This window comes from Plodia interpunctella, chromosome 2 (genome assembly GCF_027563975.2).
Source record: "Plodia interpunctella isolate USDA-ARS_2022_Savannah chromosome 2, ilPloInte3.2, whole genome shotgun sequence".
Taxonomy (NCBI): Eukaryota; Metazoa; Arthropoda; class Insecta; order Lepidoptera; family Pyralidae; genus Plodia; species Plodia interpunctella.
In genome coordinates, this window is record NC_071295.1 from 9625727 (window position 1) to 9644103 (window position 18377).

At 33.8% G+C, this 18377-nt stretch overlaps 1 protein-coding gene across 1 annotated transcript in view; it reads left to right on the plus strand.

Moving 5' to 3' along the window:
* Positions 1-15484: 15484 nt before the first annotated feature.
* The window catches only part of LOC128680707 (tyrosine-protein kinase Drl-like), a 45769-nt gene continuing 42876 nt past the window's right edge, over positions 15485-18377 (plus strand). The window contains exon 1 of the mRNA XM_053764037.1: positions 15485-15944. Within this exon, the coding sequence (XP_053620012.1) occupies positions 15815-15944 (130 nt within the window). The 5' untranslated portion in view covers positions 15485-15814. The remainder of the gene's footprint in view (positions 15945-18377) is intronic.

The following is an 18377-nucleotide window of genomic DNA, read 5'->3' on the forward strand; positions in this document are numbered from 1 at the left end:
ACATTTACTTTCTAGTAATGAACAATATGAAAATTAAAAATCTAAAACTAAAAACAGATTATACTGAAAACAACGCAAAACATAATTATTTAAACTATATTTTGGACGGGATACTTATAATTTCGTATAAGTAAAATCAAAAATATTATGACCTAAAAATTATACAACATACGTATAAATGAAAATAGTTCAAAAATGTTAACTATTTCTTATAAATTATGAGATCAAAACAACAGCAATCAAAAGCAAGCAAAAATATAGGTAACATAACAGTTGCTATGATTTAGAAATAGGTAATAGGAACATAATCAAAAATGGCTAATCATATAATCCCCTAAAGACCAGTAAACAATATTTATTTCTTCAGATTTGGAGAGTATCGTTTTTCTGCCGGCAACGTCACCTCAATATTTTTTATCACGTTTATCTCTCAATGTAGTTTCTGGAATATTATATTGTCGAGAAACTTTATAAACGCTACTGCCATTATTAATTGCCATGATAGCATTTTGAACGTCTTCTTTTGTGTATTTTTTTCTTGGGTTCATTATTCTAGAACAAAACAGTAAATTGTAAGTGATTGTAATTGTGCGTTAGTAAGTCTGAGTATATCGAATAATCAAACTTAGGTATTTTAAATGTTTCAAAGCTATTATACTTAATAACTGAAACTATATAATAAGTGCTTTACAAACTGCATGAGAAAATGAACACCCTGTATTTTGCTGTATGAATACCACAGAATTAGGTATTCATATAACCTTTTTCCGTCTTAAATACATCGGAATTGCGTTTTCTAACTCTCAAACAAGTTTTTTATTCCGAGTGATAAAAAATAACATATTTGTCAATATACTGTAAGTAAATTAAACCTAAATTGCTATATCTTTCGAAACATATAGAAAACATAGCCAGGTTTAATCAGAACATATCAATAACTAAATTTTTTCGACTTTATTTTTCCATACATTAAATCAATAAAGTACATGAATGGATATATTAGGACAAATCACACAGATTGAGCTAGCCCCAAAGTAAGTTCGAGACTTGTATTATGGGATACTAACTCAACGATACTATATTTTATAACATATACATATATAGATAAACATCCAAGACCCGGGCCAATCAGAAAAAGATCATTTTCCATCATGGCCCGACCGGGGATCGAACCCGGGACCTCTCGGTTCAGTGGCAAGAACTTTACCACTGCGCCACCGAGGTCGTCAATGGATATTGTTTGACCTAATATAACTAATAAATGCGACTCTAAAATATACCTCGGAATTACATTTTTACGTGTATTGGTTATTCAAGTGATCAGTACTAAAACACTAAATTCCTAATCATAATAATTCATTAAGTTTTTGTAAAAAAATTAACCTATATGAAATTGCATTTCCGTGGTATACATCGGCATTTAGGAACCAATTTAAATATTTGGAACCTAATGCCGCGATATTTTATAATATTATTTTCTCCTCAACTTCAGAAGAAAATACTCCAATGTTAAGGGTATTCGATAAAAAACATAACCCTTTACATGTTTCAAATTAAACAAATACTCATTAGTATAAAACTCACGTAAAAAACACTATTTAAAAAATCGTATAACTCACGTGAATTAGGTCCGAAATGTAGGAGCGAGCTTCCGAGTTAGCTGCTAGCGTCTAACAGATCGTTTATTTTGAATTGTACACACACTAAAACAATCCTTTGCTCATATAAACATGATAAAATAAATTATTTACCATATAACATATTTTGCCGACAAAAATAACTTGTAAATTACTTAAAAACACTGCTTTTCTAAATACATCGGAATATGGTGCCAGTTTTGGAACCCCTCGTAATTGGGTGCCTTTACCTTAATGCTTTCTAGTGGCAATTAGTCGCTTACTCGCGAGTGAACTAAATCGTCAATCAGTGTGATCGAAAGATCTCAGGTTCGAATCCTACTCGTGCCACATGAGTTTTTACCTATCTGATTCATGTTATATCTATCTACTTTGCATATAATTTAAACTATTTTTTGTAAATTATCCAGAAGTAGTAACGTAATAACAATATCAATGTTATATTGTAAGGATATGAGTACTTACTTTTTAAACAAATAAAAGTAGTATCAGATTTACTAGTTTGAACCGCTTTGAGCCGGTTCAAACCGCTGCCAGCCGCAATGCCATGTGGGTCAAGGGGCTGCGGATGTAAGCCTTCTCTGGCGGAATGCCTACGTTTTTACAGTTTCTAATGACATACATTGCAGAGTTTTGGCTCTGATAAATAAAACATGGTTAAGAAGGAGAATTTATTTTATTATAATTGGGGTCGCTAGCCTATTTTGTTTTTATTACTCATCACTCATCAAACATGATCTCTGGTAATCTATAGTATCTCGTATCTATATTACAGGATAGTTTTTATAGTATAGCGACATACGAGCATACAAGTTTCCTAATGGCAAGCAAATATTGCATCCCATAATATATACCGGCAACTCGAGTTTTTGAGAAAAATATAAGTGTTTTATAATACACAGAAAGAACAGAACAGAAAAAAAAAGAATTTGTTGTTTTTTTTTTTGTCCCGTGGTATATAATATTAATTTGACGTGAAAAAGTGTCTGCATAGACCTAATTTCTTTGACATATCACACATTTAATGAAACACTTCGACTTGAAGTAAGTAACCGGACAGGATATATGAACATAAAAATATGCCATCTAAAGGTCTGTGACAGCAAAAACCGTACCCCATATTTGTCGGCAAACATGTCTCGCCGATCAAACAACATATCCGATGGAATATTTGCTCGAACCTTAAACATTCTTGTATCATTTCTGTGTGGTGCAAGTTGGTATTGCCAACTCAACAATTTCAACAAATTATTTCGAAGTTTTGCTTTCTTTCATTTAAGTGGTAAAAGGATTTACCTGGTGAAGATATTTCGGAATAAACGTAATATTTTATAGCTATTTTCTCTAACATTGTATATTGCAACATATTTTTAAATAGTTTTCCAAACCGTTTCCGTCGTTGACCAAAAATCATTAAACTTGATAAGAAGCAAGGGTTCAAAGTACATATAAGGGAAAAATCCGAACAGATAATTTGAAAAACTGTACAGTTTTATTCGGAATATCCGTTCAGTGTGTATGTCTGTCTATACACGCTATCTCTTTCACTTGGACCAAAGCGCAGCATAGCACGAGGATATTATACAGAATAGTTTCACTTTTCTGCACCGATGAACTGAACGCATGGCCGGGAAACTTTAAAAGTGGAAATCATTTCCCGTGGAGTGTAGACGGAGTGCACTTTTCAAATTTGTCGCTTTATTTTCTCTATGAGACCTCTTGTTGGTATTCTAACGTCAGTCTGTCTGGCTTCCTGATGCAAACGCTTGTGAGCAAAACAGGTGTATTTTCTAAGTTTGCTTTGAATGTGTATCCACATTCAAAGCAAACTTAGAAAATATTTTTATTTAGGTACATGAGATTTTGTTACGACAATTATTATGAGGAAATCAACTATCATGGCTTTATGTTGAGTTACCTTATATGGGATCCACAGGATAATGTGAAAAGGTCCTATTATAAGGTAGGAACTCAATTCACAACTCATTCTATCTCATTTATTGGTATTTAAATTGTATTAAATTTTTAATTCAGGTTTCTCCGAAGTTGGTTTTTTTTTACCTGCACTTTATACAATTTTATTCAAAATCACGGCGTAAAAATAAAATCCCCTATCGGCAACACAATTTAAATGTTTGTAATAACGATTACTTAAACATCCTGAAAGACTTCTTAAGTCCTCTCTTGTCACGTCTAACATTTAGGCTATTATATTATGTATTTATATTTGTATGTAAGTATTAATATGTATTTATAATTGTATATTATTTCTAATATGTATTCATATCTATTTTATGTATTTTTTGTTATTGTTATTTATATTTATGTATTTATTTATTTAGATTTTACTTTTCCTAAGTATATTTATTTATTTTCTTACAATTTATAGTCTTCTCTGTTCATGTTGTGCGTTATTACTTCTGACGAGCCTGCTACTGTATACACGTCCTCTCAACCTATCGCCGGTTGACTGTAAGAGATCCCTACATGGGATAAGTCCGCCGTTGTACAATGTATCTTTCTTGTATTAATTTTGATTAATGTACTTGTTTTCGTGCAATAAAGTTATTACAACAAACAAACGTTAAGAAAGTGTCTACTAACCTCAAAACTAATAATGACATTCATAGCATGACTGGTTTACTCTAATCGTGGGTTTTAATCATTTTTGTCCACTTGTGGCAACACGAACAGGAAATATTTACCATATCTTACGAAGGTAATGAGAAATATTACATTCAAGCGTTTCTGTATGTAACTTTTTGCTGGTTGCGACAGGAAATAACTTTTATCGTGTATTACGGAACTTATTCTGGGAAATTATATTGAATTCTTTTTAAATATCGTATAATTACGTTTGATATCTTCACTCTTTTCTTTGCAGAGACTATGAAGAACTGGCAACACAAAATAAATATATTGATGCTCGTTTTTGTAATAACTTCTAAACCATTATATTTTTAGGAACTTTCTTACATTTTTATCTAAGTTTTTCTTTAGATTTACACATTATTTTGTGAACTTACGCGGAATAATATAAAACCTTTCTTCCCCATCTAAAAAAATTTCTCATCGCAACGAAATAGGTACAAACAAACAAAAAATAAAAGAAATAAAAACCCGTCTGCTTAAGAATCCTTGGCCTTTAATTTGATACCCTTATGTATGGGTAGTATTCGAAAAAAAATTCTAATAAATTCATCTATCTAAGAACACTCGGGCAGCTAAGATGAATGTAACGATAAAATAACCACATTTATCTAAATCCATTCAACGGTTTTGGAGATAAAGTGGTAATAAATAATATTACGTACATACAAGATACCCGCGAAAAACAATACCCTTCCTTTGCAGTCGGATAAAAAGCAGTGAAACTATTAATATTTTGTCTAGGAAAATAACAGAAATATGCGAAACGTAACTTCAAAGCTAAAGGACAGTATCTTGTCTCACGGGCCAATTCTCGCACTTTCCAATTACCGACAGGGGTGGGCCCTTAGTGTGACTATAACTGTAAAGCACGCGCCACTTATTTATTTAGTACTCATCCCGGCTTCGCTCCGGTATATTCATAATTAAATTACACACCTAAACCTTCAGAAATGACACTATATATTGTTGAAATCCTCATGGTAATACGTGGAGTAGTTTTTAAGTTTAACGTAAACAGACAGACACACACAAAGACGCGATAAAGGAGTTTGGATTATATTACTTTTAGATTTAATATAATTTTTGGATTTAAAAGTTTTAGCCTCCGCGAATCCCGGGGTCAATGTGAAAAATAACCTTATTTTTTTTTAAATTCATATGTGATCCGAATTTTGAAAATCCCACGCGATAGAAACCGCATATTCTTTTCTTGTATTAGAAAATAATTTACAATTTTGTTACATTATACTCCATTCTGATTGATAATCGCCCCCTCTATTATAGACAAAGAAAGCTACACAAACTCTATGGGTGAACCGTTTTGCACATAACAAAGGGTAGATGCTCTCTATTCCAGCCACTTAGTCCCCTTTCTCTTTGTACATTTTAAAATTCCACCTACAGTCCCTCTGTTACACCAGATGGCTGACAGTACAAAAAAAATCAACATGCCAGTACACATATTGTAACGCTAATTTGTGAAGTGCATTCATTTCGTTTAACATTTGTGATTGTTTTTTTTAATTTATGTTTTTTTCTTTAATTTTCATATTTAGAATTCAATTTATTCATTTCATATGTTTCGTCATACAGTGTCCAAATATGAAAATATTAGTACATACCAAACACAATACGAATTATCTATGAAATTAGAATACAATTATTATTATTATTAATATCAAATAAACTTTCTCATGAAACTAGCCATCGCATACAAAATTTTCCGCATATGTCCATCAGTTCTAGAGATTATCATATTTAAACATACGAACTCTCTTCACGTTTATAAATTAGTATGAATATCTCACTGTCATCTGAGCGATGATGTCTTGGTTACTTCCTGAGCCGCTAAGCGTCGAATCTAGACTCTGCTCTCCTACTTTATCTTGTACACATATCCTTAGTTTCGAGATCAATATAAGTATAGAGTTTTATTCACAAACAATTTTTAGAACTCGATAAAAAAATTTTCGTTTCTCCGAGAATAAATAGGTAAGTATTTTTCGCAAAGGTTTCAATTCTCGGAAATCGTTTCCTGTGAATATCGCCACAGTGGAAGCGCAGTGGTGCGTTCCTTTACAATTATTTTAGTTTTGGCTCGCCCGAGTGGAAAACTTCTTAGATTGCCGAAGTTTACGTCGCAGGTGAGGTCGGTTGAACTCGGTAAATGGTCGGAGTTGCCGTCAAGTGGATAGTATAACGCTTTTGGATGTTTTCGTCACATTAGCGGATATTTTAAATGTTACAAATTATTCCTGCGTTTATTTAAGCGGTGTTTGACGATGGTCTATCTGGAAAATCCCTGTTTCGAATGCGATTCGTTCCGCATGAGTTTCATACCAATCTAACTCACGTTAGTCGTTTTTATACGCCACCTTTTATTCCCGGTGAAGGAAACCAAAGAAAACCTTTACTGACTACTTTCTGTATCTGATGTATGCGGTAGCTTCTATACGACTCCGATTTTATGACTGACTGCCTTCCAGACGTTTACCCTCTTTGGGAATGCGGTTGTTGCTTATCAGCTGCCAAAGTCTCTTAGTCGCCGCATAGACCATCCACAGGAGGATATGGGGTGGTCCAATTCTAGGGCGGAACCACAGGCCACGAAAAAATTAACAGCAAAAATACATTTTCAAAAATATATAAATCTTGAATCTATTTATATATTAAATTATTTCTAATTAGAATTTCAAAAATGCTATAAAATTATTAGAGATTTTTAAAACCAAAGCAACCTTTTACTTCAACAAAATTAGCGCAAGCGAAATTTCGCTTAAAATATTTCAAGCTGAAACATTCAAGTTTTATCAGTGTAAGGTAGGCAACGCAGGCCCGATAATATAAAATGTGGTCGCGAACGAACCAGGTTTGGTTTATGTTCGGAGGACATGCTAGCCACTCGCATGACTGTCAACCGTTTGATTCAATGCTGGATGTGTGGTCTAAATGATCAATAATAGCGAATTTCGAAGGCTATAATAGTGGAACTGAAAATAATTTAAAATAGGTATATAGGTACATGTACACAGAGAGGTGTGGTCTAAGATAATAAACGATAGCGAATTGCGAAAGCTATATTCTGGAACTGATTTTTTACAGGTGTATACAAAGAAAAGGTGTGAGTTATTGAAAGGAATTTTGAAGGTTATATATTGGAACTGAAAACAATTTAAAATATTTATATCATATTGAGGTATAAACTTAATGCCGAAAGTGTGGTGAGTGATAGAATATAGCACATTTCGAAGGCTTTAATGTATAGCAAAATTAAACTAATACCAATTTAAAATATATAGGTAAGAAGAAAATAGTGATACATTCTCTTTATTTCTATTTTCGAAGATGGCAGCCATGAAAGGAAAGCATTATCGTATTGCTTCCTTTCTTCGGACTCTGATTCAATTGTAATTGTTTAAAAGTAATAAAATAATTTATTTTATTTCTTCTCAATATTTAAGTGCTATGACATTTTGTATGAGTATCTATGTATCGACAACAATAAATCTAATTAGGAGTTCCTATGTTAGTATAGTCAGACATAAATACATGTTTCAAACTTATGATATCACTCTATTTATATCGATATAAAAATATAAACCATATCTTAACACCATTTCCTATAAAGCTACGACCGAATAAAATTAATATAATAAAGTTACAAACTCCTTTCCACTCAGCCATAATCCGCCGTCACTCGTAATATGAGCCATAAAATATAACACCCAAGGCATTAGTACTTTCTAGGTTTACGACTTTATAACGACGAGCTAAACACAGTAAATGTGTCAAGTCTTGCTTTGTTATTACACACTCTTCGAGTCCAACTCGGTGGAAAACTACCCTTATGTGGCGGAATTCAGGAAATAAACGTACGAAAAGGCAAATAATAGTTACATACATGTGAGCTTGTTTAAAGTTTGCGAATTTCATGGTGCAAAGAGTTCTTGGCCGTTTATATAGTATAAAGTAGGTATCCCTTTTCGGCGTACGGTTTTTAAAAAATGTTAACAAAATTTTAACTAAGCACAATGCTAGTTCATAGATTTTTTCCACGTATAATGTCTTGTTTGTTTTCCATACTGAAAATTAAAACATTTTTTTTGTTACTGTACAATTTCATGAACTACGAAGCAAGTACTTGATTTTTAGTGAGCGTCAATCGGCAGAGACTTTTTTGTAATATATACATACATATACTAGATGCCAATTTGCAATTCTGTGCAGATTAAAATCTTGTTGTCTTTATAATTACAAATTTTATCGTATTATACAGACACTTTCAGCTCAGGTACAATCTAGATTCGCGTTCCAAATTTAGAGCTGGGCCTCCGTCCAGTATTTTCCGGATTTCTTCCGAAAAAGGCCGACAAAAACCCAACCCAAGATGTGTTTGTGTCAGACTTTTTGAGTATAACCTGGGAAAATAGTGGGCTTAAACTCATCTATGGTTCCGATACAAGTCTGAACTATGGCGGTTGACGTCTCCAGATTAAGCGAAGTTCGCGAACTTTTGCCAACTTTGTCTTAGTCTGCCTCCCATTGAGCGGCTACCGGTTAAGCTAAACAATGCGTGCCTTACTTTAGTTTGAGATTCCTGTATCTTGCTTGATGTCTTATTATATGTGTAAAAAAAGGTTTTTAAAGAAAATTGTTTTACAAGTGGAAATCTGTCTCTGGCTACCCCATTGGAAACAGGCGTGATATGTATGTCATACGGTATTTTTGTTTAATGTGTTATTTAACTAGCTATTGGTCCTGGTATTATCCAATACCAGTAATTTCCGTTAAATTGACAGTTGTTAAAATCCTCCATTCCACATTGAATCCACTTAATACTTGGTATATAACCATACAACTGGTCCATCCATATTAAAATGTTACATGGTGACTAAATCGCATCCTTGACGCTTAAATCTATGGACTTATATTGCACACTCTGTATCCTTCAGTTCCAACATTTTTCTATACATCAGGTCAAAATTTCATAATAAATTCAATGTTCTGACAGTGACGAATATTTGAAAATCACACCAGTTTCATTTTCCTAAATATCAGATTTTCCTCGATATCAAAACTTGATATTTTATTCAATGTATAGACATAGATAATAGTATCGATTATCAAATATTCGTCATGGCCAGAGATGGGTTTACTTACACCTAGTTTCTTCCCAAAAAGTCGGGCGCAAACCCAACTTGGATTTGCGATCGACTTTTTGGCAAGAAACTGGGCGTAATCCCATTTCTGGTCACGGCTTGTTCGGAAATCTATCCGGGTCCGGAGATTTAAGGCTTCCCTAATATTTGCAGGCTTCTCCGCAATATGAGATAATGCGTTTGGATTGATATTTAGATTTTGTTTGCGTAGGACCTCGATTATGTACAGTTCAGCATATTACTTAAAACAAGTTTGTTACAAAAACTCCTACAAATACAACTGTGGGATAAGCTTCTATCTTTGTTAATCGCGTCTCAAAACTGTACGTGAATCTGAGTCAACAAGATTATAGGTTTATAGGTTTATATAAAAACCTATATTTCCTACTTCGCTAACTTCCGTATAGCAGAAAGCAAAAATGAGCGTCATATGAGATTGTTTAACAGTTGACAAAAGCCGTCTATTCTATATTATTGAAAACTAGAACTAAGTCTAAGAACTAATCGTCTATCAATTATTTAATCGAATGGCATTTATTTATTATTTTTGGCAGTCGTTCATAAATTAATTTTAATTTATCAACGATAAACAGATATACAACAAAGTGACAATCATTAAGTTATAACGGGAATCGTTGTAACTTGTTCAGCTATAATTTCCTATAAATACTCTCCCGTGAAATCCACTTTACACAGAATAAAAATATCAATTTCTACTTTTCAGTTTATATAATTAACTACAGGTAACCAACATCGGACATTCCGTTAGGCGCAGGAATACCGCAAAATGCAATCTAAATTAGGGGCAAACCTCGTGTTTGTGACGGCCGGAACCACAGAATATGTATCCTATTTCTACCCTACCGCACACCATGCTATTTATCCATCCTACCTATATTTGTCACTACAGGATTTCCCGATAGACATCAGTGGCATATATTATACTAGCTTTTGCCCATAACTTCGTATGTGAGTAAAAATCCGTTTCCCGTGGGAATTTCAGGAAATCCCATCTTAGTGCTCCCCTACACTGTCTTAGGAACCTACACACCAAATTTCAGCTTTCTACGCCCAGAAGTTTCGGCTGTGCGTTGTCTGTCAGTCAGTCAGTAACGGAAAAGTTATAGGTATAAGTATATATATATAGATAAGAATTTTTGAAAATTAAATATTTGTAACAAACTTTTATTAAGTAGCTGACCTATTTCTTGAGAATATTTCTTGATAAAAATTACTTTTGGCGTTATTGCAGTTTTTATACTAAATGTGTACCAAATTTCATCAAATTTCATTGAGTAATTCTTGCGTGTATAAGTGATATATTCTCTATCACGCAAGATATATTGTAATGATACAAACATCTATCTGATACAAATCATATGGTTTTTAAAGTAGAAAATTATTGTTTTCATATTTTCAGATGTTAAAAAATAATAATTCCGCTCAGTAGTAGTTTAGAAGATTAGACAATTTTATACTAAACAAATAAACGAAGTTTCAGCTCTATACTTAATAGTGCGAGCGAAGATTGGCTTCCTTGGAAAAACAACACATTATCTTAAAAACAAACATCGACAGACTTTACTCAAGAAACTTCTTACTAGTCCTAGGTGAGCAACTGAAAGCTTCGCGACGCGGTGAAACGCTTTTCACGAGGTCGTAAGCAAATACAATTTAGTCAATTTGCCATTGTCAATTCGTTACGTTGTCAAAGAGAAAGACGCCAGTCGTAAAATCGCTGCCAAGCCAATTCCAGCCGCAGATGCAACCGAGAACACGTCAGAGAGAGATATCTCCGTAGTGTCCGTGTACTGAACTTTATAAAACTTACAAATACATGGCATATTGACTGTGGGAAGGTAACATAAATAATACATTTTATTAGAGTTGCATTGTGTTACGTATGCTTTCTCGCTCCCACTTTCAGGTTTTTCACTCACTTTGTCCCGTAGATAATATTGTACAGCAGCTATATTACAAGAAAACTAAGAGAACGATGAAAAATACCAACATCTTTATAAGACGAGCTTGGTAAACAATCTTCAGGTTAGCAGCTTGTTTTATGATAATCTTGGATACTCGGTTCTTGTAACGGATGCGCGCCGGATGCCGGATATCGGATCCGAATATATTGTGTGAGGACTGCGGGTACAAGTGTTGCCATGCTGGGTTTATCCATACATATTACAAAACAACGTCATCTGCCGCTATCTGTCTGTTCGCGATAAACAAAAACTTCATGCGGTTGTCAGCAATAGATAATGTGATTCCTGAGAAAGGTTTAGGTACCTATATAATTTATTAGTGAAGCGGTGGTGGTGTAATGGTTAAGACGGCCGTCTGTGGATCAAAAGGTCCCAGGTTCGAATCCTACTCGTGCCACATGAGTTTGTATAAATCTGACTCATATTATAGTAGTTTTCATCGACCACCACTTGCTTCCGGTGAAGGAAAACATCGTGAGGAAACCTACACACTGGTTGATTCTTATTAACTTGTGTGTGAAATGGAGAATGCCAAGAAAGTTGTTGTGTGTGTTTCATTCCACGTAATGACCACGATCCTCAGCCATGAGGAATACGACTATGAAGAATAATTTATTATACATCTTAACACTGACACAAATATAACACAACTATAAGGACATAAAGTACCATTTTTCCCTTAAAATAACTTCTCCTGTAGGAAAATCACGTAGGCGGAGTCGCAGGTTAAACCTAGTTAACTACATTAGTGGACACGTTAAAATCACAGATATCACAGGCTTGTTTCGCAGCAAAAACACATGAAAAAAATTCGCAATATTGTTCGAACGTTGCAGTTCTATATTGCTGGCTGGTCGCGTTTATTGTATGTTTTTTTTTCTTTTTTTAACGCAATCTGTGCGTATGGGAACAATTATTTTTCTCTTGTTCAGATATTGCAATATACCTATGTGAACTTATGAATTATTTTATGTATGAGATTCACGATTTATTCTATGTACAACGAGAAAATTTTTTCTTACTTCCGCGTGAAGGGAAACATCGTGAGGAAACACATTGTATTTGTGTATTATACCGACTCCAACCGCGAACGGTTCGGCAAAATTTGGCGGATTCGGTATACATTGCTAAATATTTTATTACGGTAAATTAAAACACTCGTATAAACTAGGCAATGTTCATGCATTCGAGTCGGTACCTCACCGAGTTTGGTGACAAGTGGAGCTGGCATTAAAATATTTTCACTTACTAAGTTCCCTTACTACAAAAAAAGAACTCCGTATTTATTATTTTTACTAGAGATCCGTTCCGGCTTCGCTCGGGTAAAACCATAATAAAATATGTAGCCGATGTCACTCCAAAAGGTTTCATCTATTTCTGTGCCAAATTTCATGAAAGTCCGCCCATTAGTTTGTAAGTTTACTCATTACAAATAAAAATACAAATAATTTCTTTTTATAATCGTTTTATGAATTAATGAGATCCAAAATGCATTTGTGTTAACAAAGTTCATTTCGTTTGTTTCGTTCCTTTTTCCCACAGAGCTGCATACAAGAAAACTATATATATATAATATGTACGAATACAAACTTCTATAAGTTTTCGATATGCCGGTTTACTGAGCAAATCGCGCTATGAGCCAGACGCAGTATATTCCGGAGAAATTCCGTAAAATAAAAAAGCGGAAAGTTCCGCGCGCACGGTCCACGCGTCTGTGAGTTTCCGGAATTTTCCGCCAGAGTGCGCTTGCAGTCTCGAGATGCAGCTCTAATGTGTATGAAATATCATGTCTTTCTGTAGACATTGGTGTGTCTAATACTTTAGACACTCCTCTCTACTGAGAGGAGCTGGCAAAATCGATATTTATTCTTTCTTTTATTACAATATAGGTAATTATATTTTACATTGGGGTAATTTATAGAATAGCAATGATAGAATTCGGTGATATAAATAGGTGTTTTGAGTACAAACACAATTAAAAACATCGATTTGAGTATTGAAATCAGTGCCCAAAGTAATTTGAAAAAAATATGTCTTGTATATAAATAATAAATCATTCAAATAATATAACAAATTGAAACTTTTTAAGACAATAGAACATTGCCTTTGAACGCGAATTTCTCAAAATTACTTGTTTTTATCTCTCTTTCGCGCGGTCTGTACGAAGCGTTTCTTTTAACTCTAGACCAATAAATTAAAATCCTTGTTCCATTCCGTTAATCAAGTTCGTATGTACCTGTACTGTATACGATTATAAATGATCCAGTAATGAGGTGTTTCAGAAGCAGCTGTTTGTGCCATCATCCATCAGGGTGTAGGTAGATTACTTATGCATTCGTGGAACTAATCTACACTGCAACCTGTTTGATGTATGGGGAGCTACATATGGGGAGCTACATATGGGGAGCTACAAGTTTTCAGGTTGTTTCCGCTCGGTTGCGCTGGTGGATTAGTTTTCTTTTTCGGCTAAATATGAGCGATGTATTGTGTATGAGTGACGTTCCATGAAGACAGGTTTCTTATAGAGGATGTTCGCTTACGATACAGTATCTAGTACGTCTTAAGCGACTTCCCTCCATCTGGTACCTTTTCTCGTGGAAGGTCACTTTATAATTTGGTGCTTTAGGGACTTTATAGCGGACTTCGGTCTACGATGTGTTCTAACAAATGCGAAAGTTTGTTTGTTACCTCTTCTAAATAAATCTTCTTGAAATTTTGCATACGTGAAGGACACAAGGTACCGTTCATACCGGAAAATTGACGCGGGCGAAGCCGCGGGCAAGGCGGGCGGGCTAGTGTATAATATTTTATTTGATAATGATACATCGTAAATAATGATAGTTCATTACATCATTACTAATCATAAAAAATCCTCCGCATTTGTCTGCACATTTACCACAAACATGTTCATTGTTCATGTCTACATTACCTTGTTGATAAATGTGTTCAAAATATGTTGCCCGGGGCTTCGCTGCCGTAGGAATTTTGAGATAAAATATATAATGTAACTTTCTAATGCTGAAAGAATTTTTGAAATCGGTTCGGTAGTTTGGAGATTAAACATACAAACTCACAAACGCTTACCTCTTTATAATAATAGTATAGAAAAAGTAATATTGTAGTATTTCTCGGCTGTGATATACATAGCATAAAACAAAGTAGCTCCCCGCTGTCCAAACTGTATGCTTGCTATTATAGAATAAATTATTCCCAAAGAACCAAATGTTTCTTTTTTACCACTTTCTTGGGAAATAATATGAGAAATTATTCCAAATCCGGGTAAAATTAAAATATAAACTTCTGGATGTCCAAAAATCTAAATTAATGTTGATAAAAAATAATAGGATCTCCTCCACTAGCAGGATCAAAAAAAGAAGTGAGCTCTTTAAAATAACGAAATTTTGACCGTTTTTTAAATAATGTTGTGATTCCCGAAGATTTAGGTGTATAATCAATTATGACTTTACCCGTGCAAAGTCTGGATGGATCGCTAGTAATAAATAATTTTGCTAAAAAAGAATATTAACTTTTATAAAGTTTATTTTCCACCCAAAAATGATAGTGATTCTTCCCCATCGACATTTTCTATATATCTCAATGTGGAAAGAACTAAGAAGTATAATTCAATTAATTCGAGATTAATTGGTGCTAACAAACTTTAGTTCAGAAACGGGGCGTACCAACTGAATTATTTTATCTCAGCAAACGGGTCCTATAACATAATTCTATTATCAACAACGTATTAAGTCTAAAACCCGCTCTATAGAAGAGTAATTTCATTAGTACTCTCGAACGGGTCTAATGTAAAACGGAAACGCCAGTCCCTTGAGACAAACTCAATTAATTCCCTTTAAAACTGAGAATGAAAGCCTTTTAAAATTTAAACACATTTTGAAGTAAGTTTTGAAAGAAGTTTGCGATACATTGAGTATTTGATTAGAGGAGATGGGAAAGTGCTGAATAAAGTCGTCGATGTATCGCTGGGTGCTAGGGCGCATGTCAGTAACTTGTTGGCTCTCGGATGTGTATCCGAACGGCAGTGCGGCGCGGTTCCGCGGGCGCCCGACGCGTGTGCCTACGTTCGATTTTTGAACGGATTCCGAAACGATACGGAAACGAGATATTTTTTCATTTCAGTAAATTATTCCGGGCTGACTTTCGTTGATTCATTTGAATTCGAATTTCGAATTTAATTTCAGATTTATTTCTACAATCAGCCAGATACATATTATAAAAACTATTTTTTGGGCACTATTATTGTTATTTAAAAAAAAATAACTATTAAACACATACAAATTAAAAATAAATCTACATGGATACCACGTAACCAGTGACATTGTCCTCGGAATAGTGTAAAGATGTACTTAAAAGTGAAATTGAAATGACTGGATTTTGGAGTGCGATGGCTGCAAGAAGATTTGTTATTGCGTGGGCTGTATGGCTCGCGTTGCCGTTGGCAACGGGCCATCTCAATGTCCTCATCAGCAAAGCTGAAGTGATGAAGCTATTAGGTAAGATTTAATTATTATTTTTACGACTCTACATATCTATGTTAAGATAGTAGAGATGAAATTGTTAGGTGAAATTAAAATTGTTTATGACTCTACATAACTATATTAAAATATTAGTCATGAAATCTTTATGCCTTTGCATATCTATGGTAAGTCTATAGTAGGTAATCTTGTAGGACGCTATCACCTACTTAATAATATAAATAGTTACATTTTTCCATCCCACGATAAATTTCTGCTATTCTAAAGTAAAGATAATGCAAAAAACCTTTTTGCTATACGTTTTCAAATTATTAAATTCATTCTCGGCTTCTAGATTGCATTTTAATGGAATTTAGTATAACGATAGAGTAGACATCGACATAGAGCCGGTGTATTGTCAGTTATGCGACTTGAAATTGGCAAACATAAGGTTTATTTAGCAGCTTAAATATTTGTTAAAATATATGTGTTAAAAAATATATATTCCAAACTATATTAATCATATTTTATTTCCATTATTATAATCAACTCATTATTTTTTCTGTTTCGTATAAACATATGGAAAAAGATATACTACGACTACTTTATCTCGGAAAAAGTAATTCCGTTGGAAACACGCGGGCAAATCTGCGGGCCTAAGCTAGTCTTTTATAAATTTCCCAACGCAACGAGATAATCTAACGCTCTCAAGAACAAAAACTAAGTTAACCCTTGGCAGATTACATTTTTTCTAAGATCTAGCCCTCATCCCTTAGGCTACGGAGGGTGGACAAAAGAAAATAATGGTCTGTCATTGACATTGATCTTGTGATATAAGAGTACTCTATTAATAAGACGTGAGTTTGTCGAGAGCTGGCTAATATTCTACCAATTTATTTTTGGTTCTGTTCTATAATAAAATAACGAAAGTCTTGTGTTCGAAATATATTTAAAAAAAAATTAAAACCATTCTTAGATTTGTTCTCGGAGTACCTAGCGAAGATATTTTGAAATTACTGGCCATTTTTTTCCACTATAAAAAACGAACTACCTTTTCTTTAATCGTGAGGAATAAATACGGTAACATCTGTGTTTTTAATATTACAACTTTTTTTCATAATAAGGCATTTACTATGAAGGTAATGTGATCGGGAAATATTATAGTTAGTCATGGAAATTTCTAGTCCAAGCTACTAACCAAAAACTACTATGCTTTGTATAATAAAATTTTAAAAGCAGAAAAATTTTAGCTTTTTCACGCACGTCAGAACTTTAGTCACTAGTTTTGTCATGAAATAAGGCAGGCAATCCCCAAGCCTTTATGAAATGCGCAAAGTTACGCTACCTGTCACGTTAGGCGTCTAACAAATGTGCCAAAAAATGGGTACATCACGAATTCACCCCAAAAAGTTGGCTTGCCCCACCCGCAGATAGAGGAGGGTTTAATATCTCGCAAACAAAAACAAATTGCCAGTACGTATATATATTTTATAAGACTTGCGTTGAGAACTTTATTAAGGGTGTCAAAATATTCACACTACGTATAAATAAATAGATTTAGATAGTATGTGACCATTTTATATTCTTACTATAAAAATAAAGTTTTTGACGACCTCGGTGGCTCAGTGGTGCTTGCTCTGAGTGCTTGCCTCTGAACCAATGAAAAATGATATTTTTCTGATTGGCCCGGATCTTGGATGTTTATCTATATATGTATTTGTTATAAAATATAGTATCGTTGAGTTAGTATCCCATAACACAAGTCTCGAACTTACTTTGGGCACTACCTCAATCTGTATGATTTGTCCTAATATATTTTTATTTATTTATATTTTTCATATCTAAATTCATCTAATCTAATCTTATCCGAATTCTATAAAATCTACACATATAATAAAACTATTAAGTGGGCTTGGTCTCGACAGCCAAAAAAACTTTAGTCTTTCACTCTGTATGTAGATAATATTTGCTCGCGCGTCACGCGAAATTTACAGGGTGGAATTAGATTCGATTGTATTGAGGATAGATTAACCAAAAATATGGTATAGCATCGTGATACGTTAAAATCCGAGATATTGATAATAATAAGTAACGAGTATAAAATCAGTTTACATTATATATTAGTACATAATTGATACATAAAGTTTCTACTACTTATCCGTTGATTTCCCTACGGAATTTTGTGTGGGGATTTTTTGCCCTTTCAACAAGGGCAAGTTGACAAGACGAGCACACTGCTTTTCCGTTTAAAAATAGTTTTATTTTAGTTACCGATTCATTCTGTTTAAAAAGTTTTCTTTAGCGACACGACTAAATCCCTTAGTTAAAGACAAATTAAAAAATAGTAGTCACATTAATAAATAATGAAACGCGTTAACTGAAATAACGTTGAGAACCATTTTATCCTTTTCAACAACTTCAGAATGGGCCCCAATTCGCCGCAATATTTTATATATGACTGGCTATTGTCCA